The 18,701-nt window shown below is 40.8% G+C and overlaps 3 protein-coding genes across 4 annotated transcripts; 2 read left to right on the top strand and 1 right to left on the bottom strand.

Moving 5' to 3' along the window:
• The first annotated feature begins 33 nt into the window (after nt 1–33).
• On the top strand, nt 34–6,945 carry LOC140770172 (O-fucosyltransferase 16-like). Its single transcript, XM_073111214.1, has 10 exons — nt 34–407; nt 483–542; nt 639–729; nt 1,305–1,381; nt 2,358–2,446; nt 2,569–2,755; nt 4,532–4,713; nt 5,399–5,501; nt 5,584–5,915; nt 5,996–6,945. Exons 1-10 carry the CDS (start codon nt 210–212, stop codon nt 6,441–6,443), a joined length of 1,767 nt encoding a protein of 588 aa, XP_072967315.1. The 5' UTR covers nt 34–209; the 3' UTR covers nt 6,444–6,945.
• Nucleotides 6,946–7,335: 390 nt separating this feature from the next.
• Nucleotides 7,336–11,020, top strand: LOC140769961 (ATP-dependent zinc metalloprotease FTSH 1, chloroplastic-like). The gene is made up of 5 exons (XM_073110885.1): nt 7,336–8,789; nt 9,681–9,927; nt 10,011–10,194; nt 10,283–10,454; nt 10,599–11,020. Exons 1-5 carry the CDS (start codon nt 7,488–7,490, stop codon nt 10,818–10,820), a joined length of 2,127 nt encoding a protein of 708 aa, XP_072966986.1. The 5' UTR covers nt 7,336–7,487; the 3' UTR covers nt 10,821–11,020.
• A 1,505-nt stretch (nt 11,021–12,525) lies between these two features.
• On the bottom strand, nt 12,526–18,013 carry LOC140769822 (uncharacterized). Of its 2 annotated transcripts, XR_012105957.1 has the most exons (5): nt 16,312–18,013; nt 16,059–16,219; nt 15,226–15,449; nt 13,028–14,514; nt 12,526–12,921 (listed from the first exon to the last, which is right to left on the bottom strand). XR_012105957.1 is itself a non-coding variant. In XM_073110696.1 (4 exons), exons 1-4 carry the CDS (start codon nt 17,576–17,578, stop codon nt 13,755–13,757), a joined length of 2,412 nt encoding a protein of 803 aa, XP_072966797.1. In that variant the 5' UTR covers nt 17,579–18,013; the 3' UTR covers nt 12,526–13,754. The 2 variants fall into 2 exon arrangements, 1 of the variants encoding a protein (XP_072966797.1); XM_073110696.1 differs by having other exon boundaries at nt 12,526–14,514.
• Between the last annotated feature and the right edge of the window lie 688 nt (nt 18,014–18,701).

The raw sequence follows: 18,701 nt of genomic DNA, 5'->3' as shown, positions 1-18,701 counted from the left end.
TTTAGCGTGGGCACGCCGTTCACTGTCCACGCTCAAAGCTCTCCCACTTAAATCACTGATGCTTCCAAACTTCCTCTCAAGTTACACCTCGGCGACGCTTCCATGGATCTCTCATCTCTCTTCCTCTCCTCTTCGGAAACTGAACTCGAACCCATTCCTCTTTTCTTCCATATAAATAAATAACTTTAGAGAGAGAGAGAGAGAGAGAGATGGCGATGGCCTCATCGCGGCGGCGCCACCATTACCGTTGCCCGATGCCGGCGATCTCCGCCGCCTCGGCCTTCCCTGCTGCCGTCCTCCTCCTCATCGGCCTCGCAGTCCTCTCCTACCTCGCGCCCCCTCTTCTCGACCACCCCTCCTTCTCCGACAGCCGCCAAATCTTCCATCGCGGCTCCCCCGATCCCGCGGTTGGCTTCTGGACTCCTGCTTTTTTCTCTATTTGAATCCGTTTACTTTCTAACCCCTATTCTCTGCTTCTGTAGCTGCCGGATTCGGGTGATCTCCAAGGAAACGTTGCTGGCAAAGAACTTTTCCGTCTCCCGGTCTGTGTGATTTTGTAGTTTCATCTAGTTCTTGTGTCAGGTTTGTGGTTCTCTAGATTTGATGCTGAATTGGCCTACTGTTGATTTCTTTTATAGCATGGTGGAGGGACGTCGAGGAACGATCTTTGGGGTTCAAGGCTGTCTAAGTACTACTACGGATGCAGCAATGCGAGCAGCAAGTTTCCAGGTCCATATTAGATGTATAATTGAGTGGTTATTATTATTATTATTGGTCTATATATCATATTAGGAAATTGTTAATAAGCCAATTGAATAGTTATTAGTTTTACTAAATCATGGCGGAATTAGTGACTTTTTCATTTTCTTAGTTTCTTCTTTGAGTCATGTGAATTGGGTTTTAGAAACTCTAGGGCAATTTGTATATGTGGCAAAAACAGATTGGATGTGAATAGGATAGCGGCAATTTGTATCCATTATCTTTTGGGATTCTAATATGGAAACAAATAATAATCGGATAAAAGGTTGGTATTAGTAATTTGTTTGATAGAAAGATAGAAAGTTTAACCCAAATAACGGAGATATCCATATCTGATTGTAAACCAATGCATAAATGTGATATTACTTAAAAGAGGAAAACTATAGGAAAGTTTAATTAGGAATTCAATAAGAGCATATAAGATGAATTTATGCTGATCTTGTTATGTTACTTGTGGTGAATATCTGGTTGTGGATTTGGATTTAAGTAGGATAGACTAGCTATGTTGCTTTGCTCAATTGCTTTCTTGTCTTCACATTTTGCAGCAGCCAAAGCTATTACACACCCAGATAGATACTTGATGATTGTGACAAGTGGAGGTCTAAACCAGCAAAGAACAGGAGTGAGATATCTGCCCCTCTTTCAGCGCTTGGATCTGAAATATTTATTTCTTACTATCTTTAGCCTATTGAATCTGTTGTTGCTTTCCCCATGGTCGGTATCATCTATATTTATTTCTTTGCCTATTAATTTGAACGAAGAACAGTTGAAGCATAAGACGGTATGCCTGGCTGAACTTGTTTATTTATGTTTTCTGTTGATAAGTATTGCCAGTTTATCTCACTATTTTGGGCAGTAAAAAACACTTACTCCTGAATGATAGTCGAACATATATGGAGATTAACCATTGACATCTGGTACCCCTTCTTGAAGAAAAACATGGTGAATTAAAATCACGTTTTCCTTACATTTTGCTTATGAATGATAAAGAAAGGAAAATGTGGACAACTTACAAGCCAACACAAACCAAACATAATGCTAGATATGTGCAATTTGAATGGAGGACGTTAGGTGTGCTTTCACCTCGTTGTTGTACCTCTTATCTTTTTTAGTTGACTATTTCCTTCTTAAGATACTTTTTTTTTCTGGTGACATGATCTTGATTGGCTGAACCTGGATTTAAAAACCGATCGTTGGATTCCTTCGATATCTAGTGGGGTAGCATAGGCTGAGTTGCCAGTTTGATGAAATTTGTACGCCAAGAAGTGGCAATAATTGATGAATAGTGCTTGCTGATATAGTCGTGTGAAATTTGAACTATTGTTGGGATCTTTTCCCCTTGTCGTTGCTGCATCTATGCCTATCATAGGCAACTTGAGATATGACATTTATTTTGCTCAGAAATAGATTTATAAGCTTCCAGATCATACTCTGTTCAAAGCTCATAGTTAACTATTTATTGGATGTCAGATTACTGGTAGAGCTGTTAATATATAGACATGACCAATAGGTAATTCTGTTTAATGCTGCTAATGTGTTTGTACATATTTACTATAGTCTCTGTAGAACTTATGCCAAATATCTATCCTTCTTTCCAGATAACTGATGCTGTTGTTGCAGCACGTATTTTAAATGCCACCCTTGTTGTCCCTAAGCTGGATGAGAGATCTTTCTGGAAAGATTCTAGGTTTGAGCTATATTTCATACATCTTAAGTTTTTTACATGTTAACCTTGCAGTATGCCTGACTACTCCAAGCTGAACTGTTAAAAGCATCGAGCACTGATTTCTGGTACTGTGCCTGGTGCAGCAATTTTGCAGAAATTTTTGATGTTGACATGTTCATTTCATCCCTCTCAAAGGATGTCACTATTATAAAAGAACTCCCAAGAAAAGGAGGCAGAATTGTCAGGGCTCCATATAGACTGCGTGTCCCGCGGAAATGTACTCAGAGATGTTACATAAATCGAGTCTTACCTGTTCTTCTGAAAAAACATGTAAGCACTAAACTTTGTCTACACTGCAGATTATTTGCATTAAACTTTGTCTATACTGCAGATTATTTGCATTGTTGGCACGACCAGAAACACTCGGTACTTTGGTTCCACCCATTTTAAAATATATGAGTTATAGTTATATACCTTTTGATTATTGATGTAAATTCAGTCTCCTGATGTCAGCATAGTAATTGTTCCAATTGCATAAGTAGCTTATAACTACAGGATTTGTCAAATCTTTCGTATAAGGTGGTCGTTTGGATTTGGTACAGCATGCTTAGGAGTTAGGATTCAACCTATTTCTCAAATCTTTCACATACGGTGGTAGTTTGGATTTGGTACAGCATGCTTAGGATTCAACCTAGTTAATTTTAATATAGCAATTGTTGTTGATTACTGGTGTAAATTCTGTCTCCTGATGTCAGCATAGTAATTGTTCCAATTGCATAAGCAGCATAACTACAGGATTTTTCAAATCTTTCACATATGGTGGTAGTTTGGATTTGGTACAGCATGCTTAGGATTCAACCTAGTTCATTCTAATCCAGCAATTGTTGTTGATCCTTTAGCCTGATTGGTGGCCGATCTTTTACCTAATTCTTGGAAGATCATATTTTTCCTTGTCTTCTGATATGGCTAAGATCTATTAAAACTGTTCATAATCATCTATCCAGTGTATTACACTATACAATAGCGTATACTGAACACTATACTGTACATTTATAAGAGGTAATTTATATTTTATAGATACTACATGTTTTCAGGACGCTCCAGAAGATACTAAATTTTCCTATCTTCCCATATCTGGAAGAACTTCTGCATTGTTGCTTCTTTGTTGGTTCAAAGAGTCAACACATCAGCAAGTTGGCATGGTCTACCATGTACCCTTAGGGATTTCATGGTAATCCTTTCTTTTGATTGATCATACTTCAGGTAGGATTTGCCATCATTTTCTAGTTACTTTAGTCAAGTGATGATGAGTTATATAAATAAGTAGTTCTTGCCGGAGCGTTCTCAACTTTGATCTGTACAGTATCAGAACTCATATTGTTATTTGCCTACAAGTTTTGTAAGATAGCTTTCTCAACTTCCGGTTTTGCAGACATCATATCCCCCTACCATCCATTTCTCTTAAGCCTTCACCTTTTCTGGATTTCTGCCAATGGGCTTCCATAAAGTTGTGGAAGTTGCAAATATCAATTATGAATGAGGCAACAACATCTACTATTGTCAAGATATGTTTTTCATTGATCTCTCTTGAGTTAGTGGTCGGGTTCATGAAATTCGTATTACAATCAATATGTTTAAGATGCTTCTGGAGTGACTTTTAACTCATCTAAATCCTATCTGTTCTTCACTGTTACATAGGCCACTTGGGAAATTGAGATGACATTTTAGGAGGGAAGGGCATAACAATGATCTTGGTGGAAGGTTGTCTAGCAAAGGCCTTCGGCATATCTGCCAAGTATCATCACTGTGCATATTTACTTATACCATACATGAGTGTGTGCTTCTAATTCTTGAGAAGTTATTGTAAATAACAGGGACTTCTTGTATATTATTGCAGACACTCAGGAAGCAACTTAATCCATTAGCTTGTATAAACTTTAGCTACTACCTAATGCAGACAAGGACTAGTCAGAAGACTCCGAATTTTCTTTTTGGAGTTTGAGGGCCAGGCCCAGCATTTACTTTTGGTTATTTGTAGTTAATAATTCAGATTGGCCCAGTAGATAGAGCTGTGTAGACCATGTAACTGTGCTTCGTTATGTCTAGGTGGTTCAACTGACAAAGTTTGACTATCGACTTGCAAACAAATTGGACACAGATTTGCAAAAGCTGCGATGCAGAGTTAATTATCATGCTCTGCGATTTACTGATCCAATACAACAAATGGGGGAAAAATTGATACATAGAATGAAGGTTAAAAGCAAGCACTTCATTGCCCTTCACCTGAGGTAAGTTTCTAATTTGGCCATGTTGCAGAGTAAAGTTAGATCTATGCAAATTTTGTCATTTTGTCTCCCTGATTTATGAGTCAACTTGGCAAAATTGCTCAAAAGTTTTTTTTTTTTTTTTTTCTATTGACATGAGTTCTTGCAAGCCAAATCAAAAAAAGAAAAGAAAAAGAAGGGAAGCCTGTCTTTGGTTCAATTTTGTTATAAGAGTTGACTTCCTATACTTTCTTATAAAGCCTAGTGTCATTTTTCATTAATTCTTTTACACTGTCTCACTTTATATGTTCTTTTTACACGTCATATACATTCTACTCTGTATGCTCTCTTTGCAGTCTTTCATTAACTCTTCTACAGTGCTTCACGAACTTAGTCTATTGGCTGTACTCAATTATTTTGTTTTCAACTCTATTTGGTATAACTATATTCATTTCTATTCTCTCGTTCTATTATCCTTGCCCAAATTAGTTCTAACTTCTACAGTTACTTGCACTCTTATAGATATCTATTGATGTTTGGACCGTACTTTTGGTTGTGATTTAAGCTTTCTTATTTGGTATTATTTGAGTTAATGTATAGGGAAATACTTTTGTGGTTTTGAAAAGTACACTCTATTTCTCGTCACTTTATTGTGTGCATCTATCACAAGAATGCTAGTAGCTTCCTGATAAAGTCACTTGCATGACAGATTTGAACCTGATATGCTTGCCTTTTCTGGGTGCTATTATGGTGGAGGAGAAAAGGAAAAGAGAGAACTTGGTGCAATACGCAAGAGGTGGAAAACTTTACATGTAAGTGCATTTTATTTATGTTGAACTAGTCATAGGTAAACTCTCTCGCAGGAATCATGAATGAGTTCTGAAATTTGTGCAGATAAGCAACCCAGACAAGGAAAGAAGGCATGGGAAGTGTCCTCTAACTCCGGAAGAGGTTGGGCTCATGCTCAGAGCATTGGGCTTTGGAAGCAATGTTCATATCTATGTGGCTTCTGGTGATATTTATGGGGGTGAAGACACGCTAGCACCTTTGAGATCACTCTTTCCAAATTTCCATTCAAAAGAAACTTTAGCCAGCAAGGAGGAGTTGGCTCCATTCTCCTCATTCTCTTCTCGGATGGCTGCCCTTGATTTTATTGTATGTGATGGAAGTGATGCATTTGTGACCAACAACAATGGGAACATGGCTAGAATTTTAGCTGGCCGAAGGTACTCATTGTCTAGGTTGTAACTATGATATATAAACCACTCTTCTTTTCTTACGATTGCAGCTTTTCTTCTTTTATCAGGAGATATTTTGGGCATAAGAGGACAATACGCCCAAATGCTAAAAGGCTCTATTCCTTATTTCTGAATCGAACAAACATGTCTTGGGAGGCATTTGCCTCTAACGTGCGGGCTCATCAAAGGGGATTCATGGGGGAGCCTAAGGAGGTGAGACCAGGCAGAGGGGAATTTCATGAAAATCCTTCAACGTGTATATGTGAAAATGCTGGGGCTAAAACAGGAGGTGGCTCTTCTTCCCAATTACAAAACATCAGTGGTAGAAATGAAAAAGGCAATCTAGTTAAAAATGCTGGTGAGGCAACACATTCTACTGATACTGATGAAGATGTGGACTGGTCAGACTTGGATTATGGAGAGGATGCACCTCTAGGTAAGGCCTTGGCAAATGATACAGAATTGGATGATGATAGACGTGATGATCTTGAACTAGAAGAGATTCTTTCTGACTAGAAAAGGAGGTGGTTGTTCGAAGCTCGCCTTCAGTAAACAAAACGTATTCTTTTACCATATTCTTTTTTATAGCCAGAAGTGAGCTTTGTGTCGTAAAGGAACAACAGCTGCTGCTTCTAGCGTGCAAATATTCTCTGCAAAAGAATTGTACAGCATCTCATTCAACTTAAGAACTGGAGCACTAATTTGCTGGAGTTGTCTGGCTATTGTGGAACTAAACTACATTGCTCATTGCCGACGTGATGATTTTGGTAGTATAATTCTCCATCAGCAGGTCCATCCACAGTTCGTAGTAGTATATATATATATGGTTTTATGTTTCATCTTCATTCCTTCAATGATGTAAATTTGCCCTGAGATTTTCACGAGGATTTGGAACGGGAAGCCAAGTTGGAAGAGAGAATTGAAGAATTATTCATTCCATGCTTCCCAATACTTGTAGCTGAGAACTCTCAAAATTGATGCTTAACTTGTACCAAGATCTGTGAGTTTTATCTTCTTATTTGTGTTTTGGATTACTGTCAGGAAGTTTTGTATGTCATGAAAACTGGTGATTTTTGGTGAGATTGGGATCAAGTCCTTTTCAATTAGAATTTTATTTACTTTGTTTGATCTGATAGAGAATGATATAGCCTTGGAAATTTACTCAACAATCCCTAAAACCAGATGTCCAGAAAAATTAAAAATGGAGGGACTCCTCTCTCTCTCTCTCTGTCTCTCTTTTTTTTTTCTCTTTTTTTTTCTTTTTGTAGGTTTAGTTCTTATCTCAATTCTCTTCTACACCAAAATATCAAAACAAAAAATGGATGGCTAGAAGTTACTCCACGTAGAATCAAATCCCACAACATCCCAAGACTCCCAATCCCTTGTTATAACCTCTCCATGTCTTTCTCTCTCTCACTCCTCTTCCAAGTCCTCCCTCCATCTCGTGTTTTCTTCTTCACCTCTCCTTCTCCAACTCATCTCCCTCCTCCCTTTATAACTACAAAAAGACCCACCAAGAGAAAGAAAGCTCAAAAGACTCAACCTTTGAAGACCTCACCAATGGCTTCAACCAGCCATCCCCTCCTCTCCTCCTCCCTCTACGGGGCCAAACTCCACCCCAGGCTCAAATCCAACCCCCTCTTCCTCCTCTCTCGAAGACCCAAATCCTCCACCCAATCCCTTCTCCTCCCACCTCAAGCTCCAAGACCCAACTCCCAAAATCGCACCTTCAACGCTTCCATGGCCGCCTTCCTCCTCTCCACCTTGACCCAGAACCCCTCCGCCGTCGCCCTCGCCGAAGACATCGCCCCTCCTCCCGAATCCGTCCAATTGGAAGCAGCCACGAAGCAGGACGCGTCGTCATCCAATCCCTTCTCCAACGCGCTTCTCACAGCTCCCAAACCCCAGACCTCCTCCGACCTCCCCGAGGGATCACAGTGGCGGTACAGCGAGTTCCTCAACGCCGTCAAGAAAGGCAAGGTGGAGCGCGTCCGGTTCAGCAAGGACGGCGGGATCCTCCAGCTCAGCGCCGTCGACGGCCGCCGCGCCAGCGTCGTTGTGCCCAACGACCCGGACCTCATTGATATTCTCGCCATGAACGGCGTCGACATCTCCGTCTCCGAGGGCGATTCCGGCAACGGGCTATTCAACTTGATTGGTAACCTCCTCTTCCCCTTCCTCGCCTTTGCGGGGCTCTTCTTCCTTTTCCGCCGCGCCCAGGGTGGCCCTGGGGGTGGACCCGGTGGCCTCGGGGGGCCTATGGACTTCGGGCGGTCGAAATCCAAATTCCAGGAGGTGCCCGAGACCGGCGTCACCTTCGCGGACGTCGCGGGTGCCGACCAGGCCAAGCTCGAGCTGCAAGAAGTGGTCGATTTCTTGAAAAACCCTGATAAATACACTGCTTTGGGGGCAAAAATCCCCAAAGGTTGCCTCTTGGTCGGCCCGCCGGGTACCGGGAAGACGCTGCTTGCTCGGGCCGTGGCAGGGGAGGCCGGAGTGCCGTTCTTCTCTTGCGCGGCTTCTGAGTTCGTCGAGCTCTTCGTCGGTGTCGGAGCGTCAAGAGTTCGGGATTTGTTCGAGAAGGCAAAATCAAAGGCTCCCTGCATTGTGTTCATTGATGAGATTGATGCCGTGGGGAGGCAGCGGGGGGCTGGAATGGGTGGCGGGAATGATGAGAGGGAGCAGACTATTAATCAGCTGCTGACTGAGATGGATGGGTTTGCCGGGAACAGCGGCGTGATCGTTCTCGCGGCAACTAACCGGCCGGATGTGCTGGATGCGGCTCTGCTGCGGCCCGGAAGGTTTGATAGGCAGGTTACTGTTGATAGACCAGATGTTGCTGGAAGAGTCAAGATCCTACAGGTTAGTTTGCATAGTTATCTATGGATTAGTGTTGCTTTCTTGTCACAATTTTTATATGCAATTGAAGTTTCTTTGAATGAATCTTTTGGATATACTAATTTCTAGTGTGAAATTTGGTGTTAGCATAGTCTGTTGGTACAGTATGGGGTGATGCATCTTGGATCTCATACATGATAATAAGGATGCTAGGTTTTGTTCTTATAAGTGTGAGTTTATTTATGTGAATGGTGATGCGCTTCAATCTCATACATGATAATGAAGGATGCTAAGTTTTGCTCTTTTGGCAAGTGTGAATTTATTTATGTGAAGTTGGACTGTAGGGACAGTAAACAGTATCGAAATTTGTTTAGCTCTCATCAATCCAGGGAGAAAGGCTAATTTTTGTGCAATTGTTCAGCTTATCTTTTTTCATGAATTAATATTTTAGGTGCTTACAACTATCAGATACTTCGAAAAGCGCATCTTTCTTTGATTTTTCTTTCCCTTCAAGAACTGTACGCAATGAATTAGGACCAATTAATTTGTCACTTTAGCTGTAGTAAAGTGAGTGACTTAGTAATAAGCTTGATAATGGATGAGAGAATCTCATTATGAATTTTAGCTTCCGGTGATCATAGTGCTTCTATGTATTGCTATATAGTATATACTGATTATCGGCAACAATAATCCTATTGTTTTTTCAGGATCTGATATATATGATAAATCTCTTTTTTCCCAACCTTTGATCATATGCTATTAGATCTATTTATTTTCATTTCTGGTTCTCAACATGGCCACACAATGCAATGCAATGAACCTTTGTATACTTCTTTATTTATCTGTTTATTGAGTCGTTTTCAGTTTTCCATATTTCATTGAAATCGGATAATAACTACTTAAGACACTTAACAGGTTCACTCCAGAGGGAAAGCATTGGCAAAGGATGTTGACTTTGATAAAATTGCTAGAAGAACCCCTGGCTTCACTGGAGCTGATCTGCAGAACCTGATGAATGAAGCGGCTATTCTAGCTGCCAGACGTGATCTTAAGGAGATAAGTAAGGATGAGATATCTGATGCTTTGGAGAGGATAATTGCTGGGCCTGAGAAAAAGAATGCAGTTGTTTCAGAGGAGAAGAAGAAACTTGTAGCATATCATGGTAATTCATAAAAGTCTCATCAACTAATATCACTCTTTTAAAGTTCTGTGATCCTAACGTATAGTTGAATCCTATATCTGCAGAGGCTGGCCATGCTCTTGTAGGTGCCCTCATGCCTGAATATGATCCTGTCGCCAAGATTTCCATTATTCCTAGAGGTCAAGCCGGTGGATTGACATTCTTTGCTCCAAGCGAAGAGAGGCTTGAATCAGGGCTGTACAGTAGAAGCTATCTAGAGAACCAAATGGCTGTTGCCCTTGGCGGAAGGTTGGTTGACAACAAAGAACTTATCCATTTAGAAATGTTTGCCATTTTATGCAAGTTTACATGATATATGTGTTTAACTGCCTTGCAGGGTAGCTGAAGAGGTGATCTTTGGTACAGAGAATGTCACAACCGGAGCTTCTAATGACTTCATGCAGGTTTCGCGTGTGGCTAGACAAATGGTTGAAAGATTTGGTTTCAGTAAAAAGATCGGTCAAGTTGCAATTGGGGGACCTGGTGGAAATCCATTTTTGGGCCAGCAGGTATGCAACTTTTTGCAGTTTGTGCAGTTTTTGGTGTAACTGAAATATCAAAAATTAACCACAAGCTACTGCTTAATTATTTGCTTTCCTAAAGGTTAAAGTGTTCATATTAACAATGGCTTCTTTGGCCTTCTGAAATCACAGATGTCATCTCAAAAGGACTATTCCATGGCAACCGCCGATGTGGTCGATGCTGAGGTAAGGGAGCTCGTGGAGACAGCTTATTCCAGGGCCACAGAACTCGTAACCACTCACATTGATATCTTGCACAAGCTCGCGCAGCTTCTCATCGAAAAGGAAACAGTAGATGGCGAGGAGTTCATGAGCCTGTTCATCGACGGCAAAGCAGAGCTGTATGTTGCATGAGAAAGCAATTTGTGTTCATCCTGCAGTATTCCTATGTAATAATACGTTGTGGCAAAAAAGAAAAAGAAAAAGAAGCTAGCAAAAAGGAAATACATTAATGTAAAGGGTTTTGTCTAAATTTGTTCTAGGAGCCTTTACTGATAAGAGATTGCAGATTGTTGCTTCTCATGAGTATAAAGAGGGTTCATCATCATCTAACACACTGATCTGAAGCATATAAACTTCTGCATGCTCTGCTGTTGCATCTGCTGCTTCAATTGAAAGTAGGGTTCTTTTTTGTAAATAACCTTTTACATTTTAAATTTATTATGATAGACCTCCTCCATGTTAGACACTTACCAAAGAATTCTTCATTTTCTGGGGGAAAAAAAAAAGAATTGTCCTTTGGGAGTTTATATGAAAGATGGAGAAATAGAGAAAAATAGAGCATTATTTTAAACTGAGTTAAGCCTAACTAGATGCAGGAATGGTGAATCACATCTTCTTTGGATTTGAATTTATTAAATCCAATAGATTTATTTTATTTATTATTTATGAGTCCGAATGTTATATATAAATCGGACAAAGGGTTAATTCTCTCTAAATATAAAGACACTTAGGTTTAGTTTAGGTTTTAAGTTACGTGCATTGTCAAATAATTACTCTAAATTAAACGTCGCTGAGATCTACTTCAAACTATTATATTATTAAACTGTTCCATTAAGTTAACCGTACTAACAAACCATAAACTGAGTTGAGTCATCTTACTGGTAATATTATTTAGGGTTGGAGTTGAAACCAATTAATTTCATGTTATACTTTTACTATAGATTTTAAAGAATGGTCAACATCATGGAAAAGTTTTCAAGCTCGGAAAATAAAAAAACGTCCCACCTACGCTAAAGGCATCGATATAAAGCAGTTATCTAGTGAAAGCTACGGAAGAAAAGGAATCCATGTTTTACTTCATATTATCTTCTTAATTCATCTCATCTTTATAGGATTTCACCTGCTAAAATTTTCCTCTCTTTTGAAGCTTTTTCCTCCCTCTGTCTTTCGTAATCGTTTCACCTCCCTTGTAAATTATTATCCTCCTCTTTAAAGATTAAAAAATATATATATCAAAAGAACGAGGAGTTGATTGGTAAATTTGGAGAAGGAAAAGAGAAATTTCATAATGAGGTTAAAATGTAGATGAGATCATTCACGATTTCTACATGATGATTCTGGTAGAACTCATTGGAGATGATTTAATAATTGCCATGAGAGTGTGTTATAAAAATAAATCAAATATAGATTGCATGAGGTGGGTATCAAATTATTGCCTATTAGATTCCAAGTACTTGCAAATTCCAATTTGTTGAACTAAACTTTTTTTTTTTTCCAATCAACACTTTGTAAATTTCTCTTGAGAAAGAAGCTCCAGAGCTTTCATTCAAAGTGGTAGAAGATTCCATTCTGCCAAGCAAATTGTGATCCACATGGACATCATTTGGACCTCTCTTTGCTTAATCCAACTAACATCAACAAGTCTCTATCCACCATGGCCAACTTGCCTAGACATAGAGCATCAAAGTCATGACAATAACTGGTCTAGAAACCTCGGCATCGAACCTGTTGCTTAACGATAACGTTATTCGAAGAATAACAAGATATGTAAAGAGAAAGTCATCCAAGATCAGCCAAGAATGTGATGCAGCAATAAAGTTGTGAAGTAACAGCAATGTTGTTCTTGTTTGTTGAATATTCTAGCAGAGAGCAAAAGATTGAACTGATAAAAATTGTCATAGTTACATGTACAGGGCTGAATAAATGAATTGAAAAAAGGGGGAAAAAAAAAACTCAAGGAACAATTGGTGACAAAAGAGCAGGATTACTACAAAAAAAAGTGATCAGAATTATTTCTTCTTACATACTAGAAACCAAGTGCAGGGCACTGATCAGAATCGGCCATATTTCTGTGAGCAGTCACCTTCGACGCTTCAACTGAAGCACGGCTTGGCATTAGACATCTTTGGATACGTCCACTGAAGGCTAGAACTCCGCTAGAGGACTCTGGAAGGACTCTGGAAGTCTGCCGTAACTATGCACGCAACCAGTCGACGGATGCAGGGCTTCTCAACTAGCGGTTTAAATATAATTCAAGTATTAGCTATCCTGTACAGCTAACAGCAATAAATAACATTCTATAAATATGGAGTGCACTGCCATAGCAAAGGGTGTAAGACCTGGAGTAGTTTAAAGATGCACATGCACTGCAGTTCTTTCTCTTCCTGCTCTAGCTCAGAAAGTAGGTAAGGATATGGACTCTTTCCAGAAGAACATAACTATAACATCAAAGGTCAATTACTGATCTCGCAGTAAAAGAAGAAATTGATCTGATTTGCCCAACATTGAGAAAGTTTGAACTGAAACACCAACTGCGTGATGTAAGGAAAGTATTTCGTTCAACGCTTTCTCCACTTCCCTTCTTGCAGTACCAATAGTGTAAGCTTTGCAAATTGGGCAAAGTCTTCCTTTTCTAGGAAAGTTGATATTATGATGCGTCAACGATCCTCAGGATGACGATAATTATGAACATATAAAGAATTTACGAAGACCAGCTGTGCATAAGCTTTGAGTTGCTCCTTGCCAAAGTGCAGATAGCACTTGGCTGAACAACCCTGACCATTAGGAGTCATAGGTCTGCCATGCAAGAAAGCAGTCTCAATGGAACATTCCTTCAAGGTTTTCATGAGACTCGTTTTCCACATCAAATACTGTGGACTATTAACAGATCCTTGGCTCAAGAGCAGCTTTTGCTGGGACAAGGACACAAGTCCTAGCAGCCAGAATTGTCAAAACCTTCAGAAGTGCTCATTAGTGTTAAACTTTGACAGCCAGAGTGTTGATTTCCTCCTCGTGAGCAGTTAAATGTCTGAACTCTTGATTTATAGAAGTGATCCCCAGGTGAACTTATGAAACTTCTGCTTTGAGTGCTTTCTCTCTGGTGAATCTCTCTTTCTCTTCTTTTAACTGCTTGTGCAGCCCTTCATACGCTTTCGCAGAAGTAGCAGTAAAACTATCCACGGCTTCAAAAATCTGTCGCAAATTTGACTGCAAACTGCTTACTTCAACAGGCGGGGCCTGATGCACCAGCTGCCCTGATAGAGGTACAACGCTCTGACCCATCACTTGTAGCAATTTCTTGTTTCGTGCTTCCAGTGCCTTCCGCATTACTTGGTCCTCCCTCTCCATTGATCTAAGTTTCCTGTCCATATCTTTATTTGCCATCAACATCTGGCGCTGCTCAAAAGAGTGCTGTTCCCGGAGGTGTGAAATGTTGGTGGCAAAAGCTTGCGTAGCATTGACTACTTCTGACCCGGAGATCATTTCCATACTATGTGACCAGTAATTACAGATGACAAAAATAGAAGGTGCACCTAACCTTCCTGGAGAATATGGAATAACTCCATCATCAGTTACTTCAGGGTCATAAACAATACCGTTGTTCAGCCACTCATTTAGTGATCTAACATAGTTCCTCTGAGCATCTATCCAAGAAGAGAAATTAGCAATCCAATCCCACAACTCCAGCTCTAGCTGCTTAGCTGCTGCCACATGAGAATCACTAAGCTTTGCTCCAGATAACACAGAATCTAGGTTTTTAGCTTCTGATATGGCTTGGCACTGAGTATGATGGCATTCCGACATGATTGCCCACATCCTCGTTAACCTGCAAGATTATTCTTCTCAATAACAAGGGATACTGCCGAGCAGAACTCATATGTAACATGAAGCCATTGGCCTATAAATAATGCCAGACATACTTTTAATTGCAAGACAGGCATGCAAAATGACATGCATGTAGGGTGAAAGATCTAGAATAGAAGAACATCAGTCAACTTGGAGAACATGATGCATGCTGGCTGATTCCGTAGAAAGATCTGATCTTCGGGTTCTGAGACTTAAATCAAACAGTAGCATAAGAAAAATGAATATTTACATATCAATATACATACTGCCTCTCGGGAGAAATAAATCCTTAGAGGCAAACGACTACTCCAGACGATCATATGCATCTCAGTAGTTAGATTAACGTATCCAATCTTTCATTGATTAGTTAGGACAAATGGAGCCTATTCTTCTATATTAGCACTAAAGATAGATCAACCGTCATGAAACCATTATAAATAAACCATTATAAATAATTCACATGGGTATGGTGGCCATGTACAAAATGGAAGCAAAGAAATGATATAAAAGGGATGGATGCATGACCAAGGCATGGGAAAATAGGAAAATGACTTACCAACTAACATTAATAGAATTTAACTCTGTGTGTGTGTGTGTGTGTGTGTGTGTGCTTACGAACTGTTTGCTTGTTGACTATGCTAGTATACATGTGCACATTAGATATTCAAGAAAACTATAAAGAATGGCATACCCTTGGACAAGCTCGCATAACTCTGGCCATAATTCTTCATCCCTCAGGTTACTGATCTTCTTTGAGATACCATCAACAACCTGAATAGCTATTCTTATTCTTGTAGATAACTTCTTAATGGAAGTTTGTGTTGCCTCAAGCTTGGCAGACTCTGCACCTGTTTCAATCTGGTTCTGCAGGCGATTGTGTTCCTTGTCATAGCGTATGCGTATCTTTTCCTCAGCCTGTAAAACGTGACAAAATGTAACCTTAGGAAATGGAAATCTGAGCTACCATCTTGCAGGCCCTTTTATATAAGATTAGGTAGGTTTTGTTGAGCAACTTACCAGATATATTAAGATGACATCTGGATGGTTTTTTATAATTGAACAAAGTAGCAGAACTACAGAATTATTAAAATGAGGTGGTCTTTTTTTAAATTAGTCAAAGCCGGTAGACAAATGCATGCAGAAGGGATAAGAATATCTTCTATCGAGCATAGTTTTAGAACCAGATGCAGCAATACAACGGGAAAAGGACAATACTCGTCATTTAAATAATATGAATGAACTGATCAAGCAGGCGAAATCTATAGAATAAGTCAACTACAACTTAGACTTATTTTCTGTAAAATAACACCAACATCAATGAAATATATCAGAGGTCAAACTGATGAAACCCTCAGATTTTCTAAATACTGTGGACTATAATCTAGAGTTACCATAATACACAAGGATAAAGATTAAAAAATTATGAGGCTCACATCAATCATTATCCTAAATCAACAGGAAGGAAGCATCATATCAAAGATAAATATGAAAGCGGGAAAAAGGAAAAAGGAAATTGTAGCATACCCTGACTTCATCAAGGAGCTTCTTTTCCCACATAAGAAGCTTCTGCAATGTCGAAGATAAATTACCGCAGCCCATCGCCTTGTCCTCTTCAAAATTCAAGAAGTCTTCGTCCATCGCAGAGGATATAGAAGGAAACCCACAGATCATCATTGCAGACACTCCTATCATCAACAATTTCGGAACAAAGATTAATTTTTATGCAAATCAAATCTAATCTAATTAAAGATAGATATAGCATGGTCCGTCCATTCACCTTTGTAAACAGAATCCTTCCGTTGGTAAGGTAGCTTCCCTACTTCTAGCATCTTGGACACTTCATCGGCGGCCTCCGATGCCGTATTGAACTGAACCATGATATCCTGCACGACTTCGGAATCGTTATGGTACACCCGGGCGGGCACATTCCGGCGTTCCTCGGATTTTTCGTCGCCCACCACACTCTTCTCCACCACATGGACGTCATGCTCCAAGCTACTACTACCAGCCTCCATTTCACTCTTTATTCCATCCTCTTTCGCCGCCGCCGCCTTACTCGAATACTCCCCCATGTTAGCAGCTGCCCCAGAGCTAAATTCTGCGACCTTTTTGTCTCCGTACGCTTCCTTGACAACCTCCGGCTCCTCGTCTTCCAAATCAGGGATTCCTTCCTCCTCCCTCACGTCCTTTAAACTCCTACCAGGGGAGTATGGCGCAGGCGCGTAGTAGCTGTCATACGCCTCAAATGGATTAAGGAAATCCCAGGTGGAAGTCCTCGGCGGCGACGGCGGAGGCGGAGGTGCTCGTGATGACGACGGCGAGCCGCGGCCAGGCGCTGAAGCAGGCGGGGGAATATTAGGGGGAGGTGAAGAGGATCCGAATAAACCACCCGTTGCTCCGTAGCTCGGATACGAATATTGGTAGGGGTAATAATTGGAACTTTGAGCCGCGTAAGGATCAAAATTGGAACTTTGGGCCGGGTAAGGGTAGCCATAGTAAGGATAAGCGGAGCCAGATGGCTCGGCGGCGGAGACGACGGCGTCGGGGCCCACAGAACGCTGCTCGTAAGTGACAGAGGAGGCGGCGGGTTGGCTACGGGCATAGTTGAGATTGACGTAGGTGGGTCCCAGAGTAGGCTCGTCGTCGTCGGAGTGGAGGTGAAGGTGGTGGTCATCGTCGGAGTCCTCGTCGGAGGAGTGGAACTGGATGTGGGAATCGGAGTGGGATCTCGAGTGCGACTGCTGTTGCTTGATGGCAGGAGGAGGAGGACGAGGAGGGGACGAGGAGGAGAGAGGAGCGATCGCATCGCCGCCCTTGCGTTGGGCGGGGAGTTGGAGATGAGGCGAGGGATGAGAAAGGGGAGGGTGGAGACCGTTGAGGAAAGCGTGGAGAGAAGCGCCCACGGAGCGCAGCGAGCTAACGTACGCCGCGTGGGCGTCGGCCAAGTCGTAGCGGTACCGGATCGCGTCGGCGAGGTACTGAGATCGCACGAGGCAGTGCACCACGGCCCTCTCCTCCTCCAGCTTCGACCCACCGCACCCCATTTCGGAACCAAATCGAGAATTACGAACGGGAAGAGGCTGAATTCGGGAAACAAATCACATCGGGGAGAGGCCGAGACGCGGAGGAGCAAAAGATTAGAAATTGAGGTCAAGATCTAGGCTTGGGGTAGGTAAAAGTGGGAAAAGATGGAATCTTTGGGAGCTTTTCTTTGCTTTTGGGAGCCAGCGAAGAGAGAGTAAGGGAGTAGAAGGGGAAGGAGGAAGAAGAGAGGAAAGGAAAGGGAAGATAGGAAGCAGGAGGAGGGGAAGAAATACTAAGCATGGCTTGGATTCGTCGCCGTCGTCGTTGGTTCAAAAAGCGAATACGTCTTTTAATGGAGGGTGGGTGTAGGAGGAGGGAGAAGACAAAGAGGAGCTCAGGATTGGGGTGAAAAAAAACCGAAACGGAAAAAGTACGCCGGGAATTTTTCTTTTCCTTCTTTCCAGTTTTAGGTGAAGACTTAAGAGAGAGATAGAGATAGAAGAGAGAGAGAGAGAGAGAAGCCCAAACTTTTTCTTTTTACCGTCTTATAATTTATTTATTGTTTTGCCACGTCGATTCTGTTAAGCAGAATATTAACTCGGACACAAACTTTTAATTCTAAGCCGCAAAATTAGCAACTACTTCGTTGAAACTTTAGATAATTCCTTTGAATAGAAAACTAGTCCGACACAGTAAATCTCAGCTAAACTTTTTTTAAACATTTTACTTTAAAATTAGAGAAGTTAAAAAAAAAATAATAACGGCAGAGTTAAAATAGTCAAATACTGGAGAAAGTCATGCTTTGACAAACCGCCCCCTGACGACGGCTCATCATTCTTTTTTATCTTACTCTGTATAAATTTCTGTAGCTATTCTTGGACCGATATAGATTTCTAGCTTCCTCAGGGTTTAAACTGCAAAACAATAGACCGACGAAAGCGGTGTCCGAGAAAATACTTTCACTTAAGAAAACTAAGAAAGATATATTTTTGACACACGTTCAGCGACTCTTTGCATTTTGTTATATATTTTGACTTTGCTAAACTTGAATCTTTCAACGAAAGAAATCGAAAGATTCAATCTATGACATTCAAGAAGGTGGGAATTCAACAAAATATAAGAATCTAATTGTTTTTTTTTTTT

This window comes from Typha angustifolia, chromosome 11 (genome assembly GCF_048772165.1).
Source record: "Typha angustifolia cultivar Huaian chromosome 11, ASM4877216v1, whole genome shotgun sequence".
Taxonomy (NCBI): domain Eukaryota; kingdom Viridiplantae; phylum Streptophyta; class Magnoliopsida; order Poales; family Typhaceae; genus Typha; species Typha angustifolia.
This window is presented reverse-complemented; position numbering and strand designations above follow the sequence as displayed.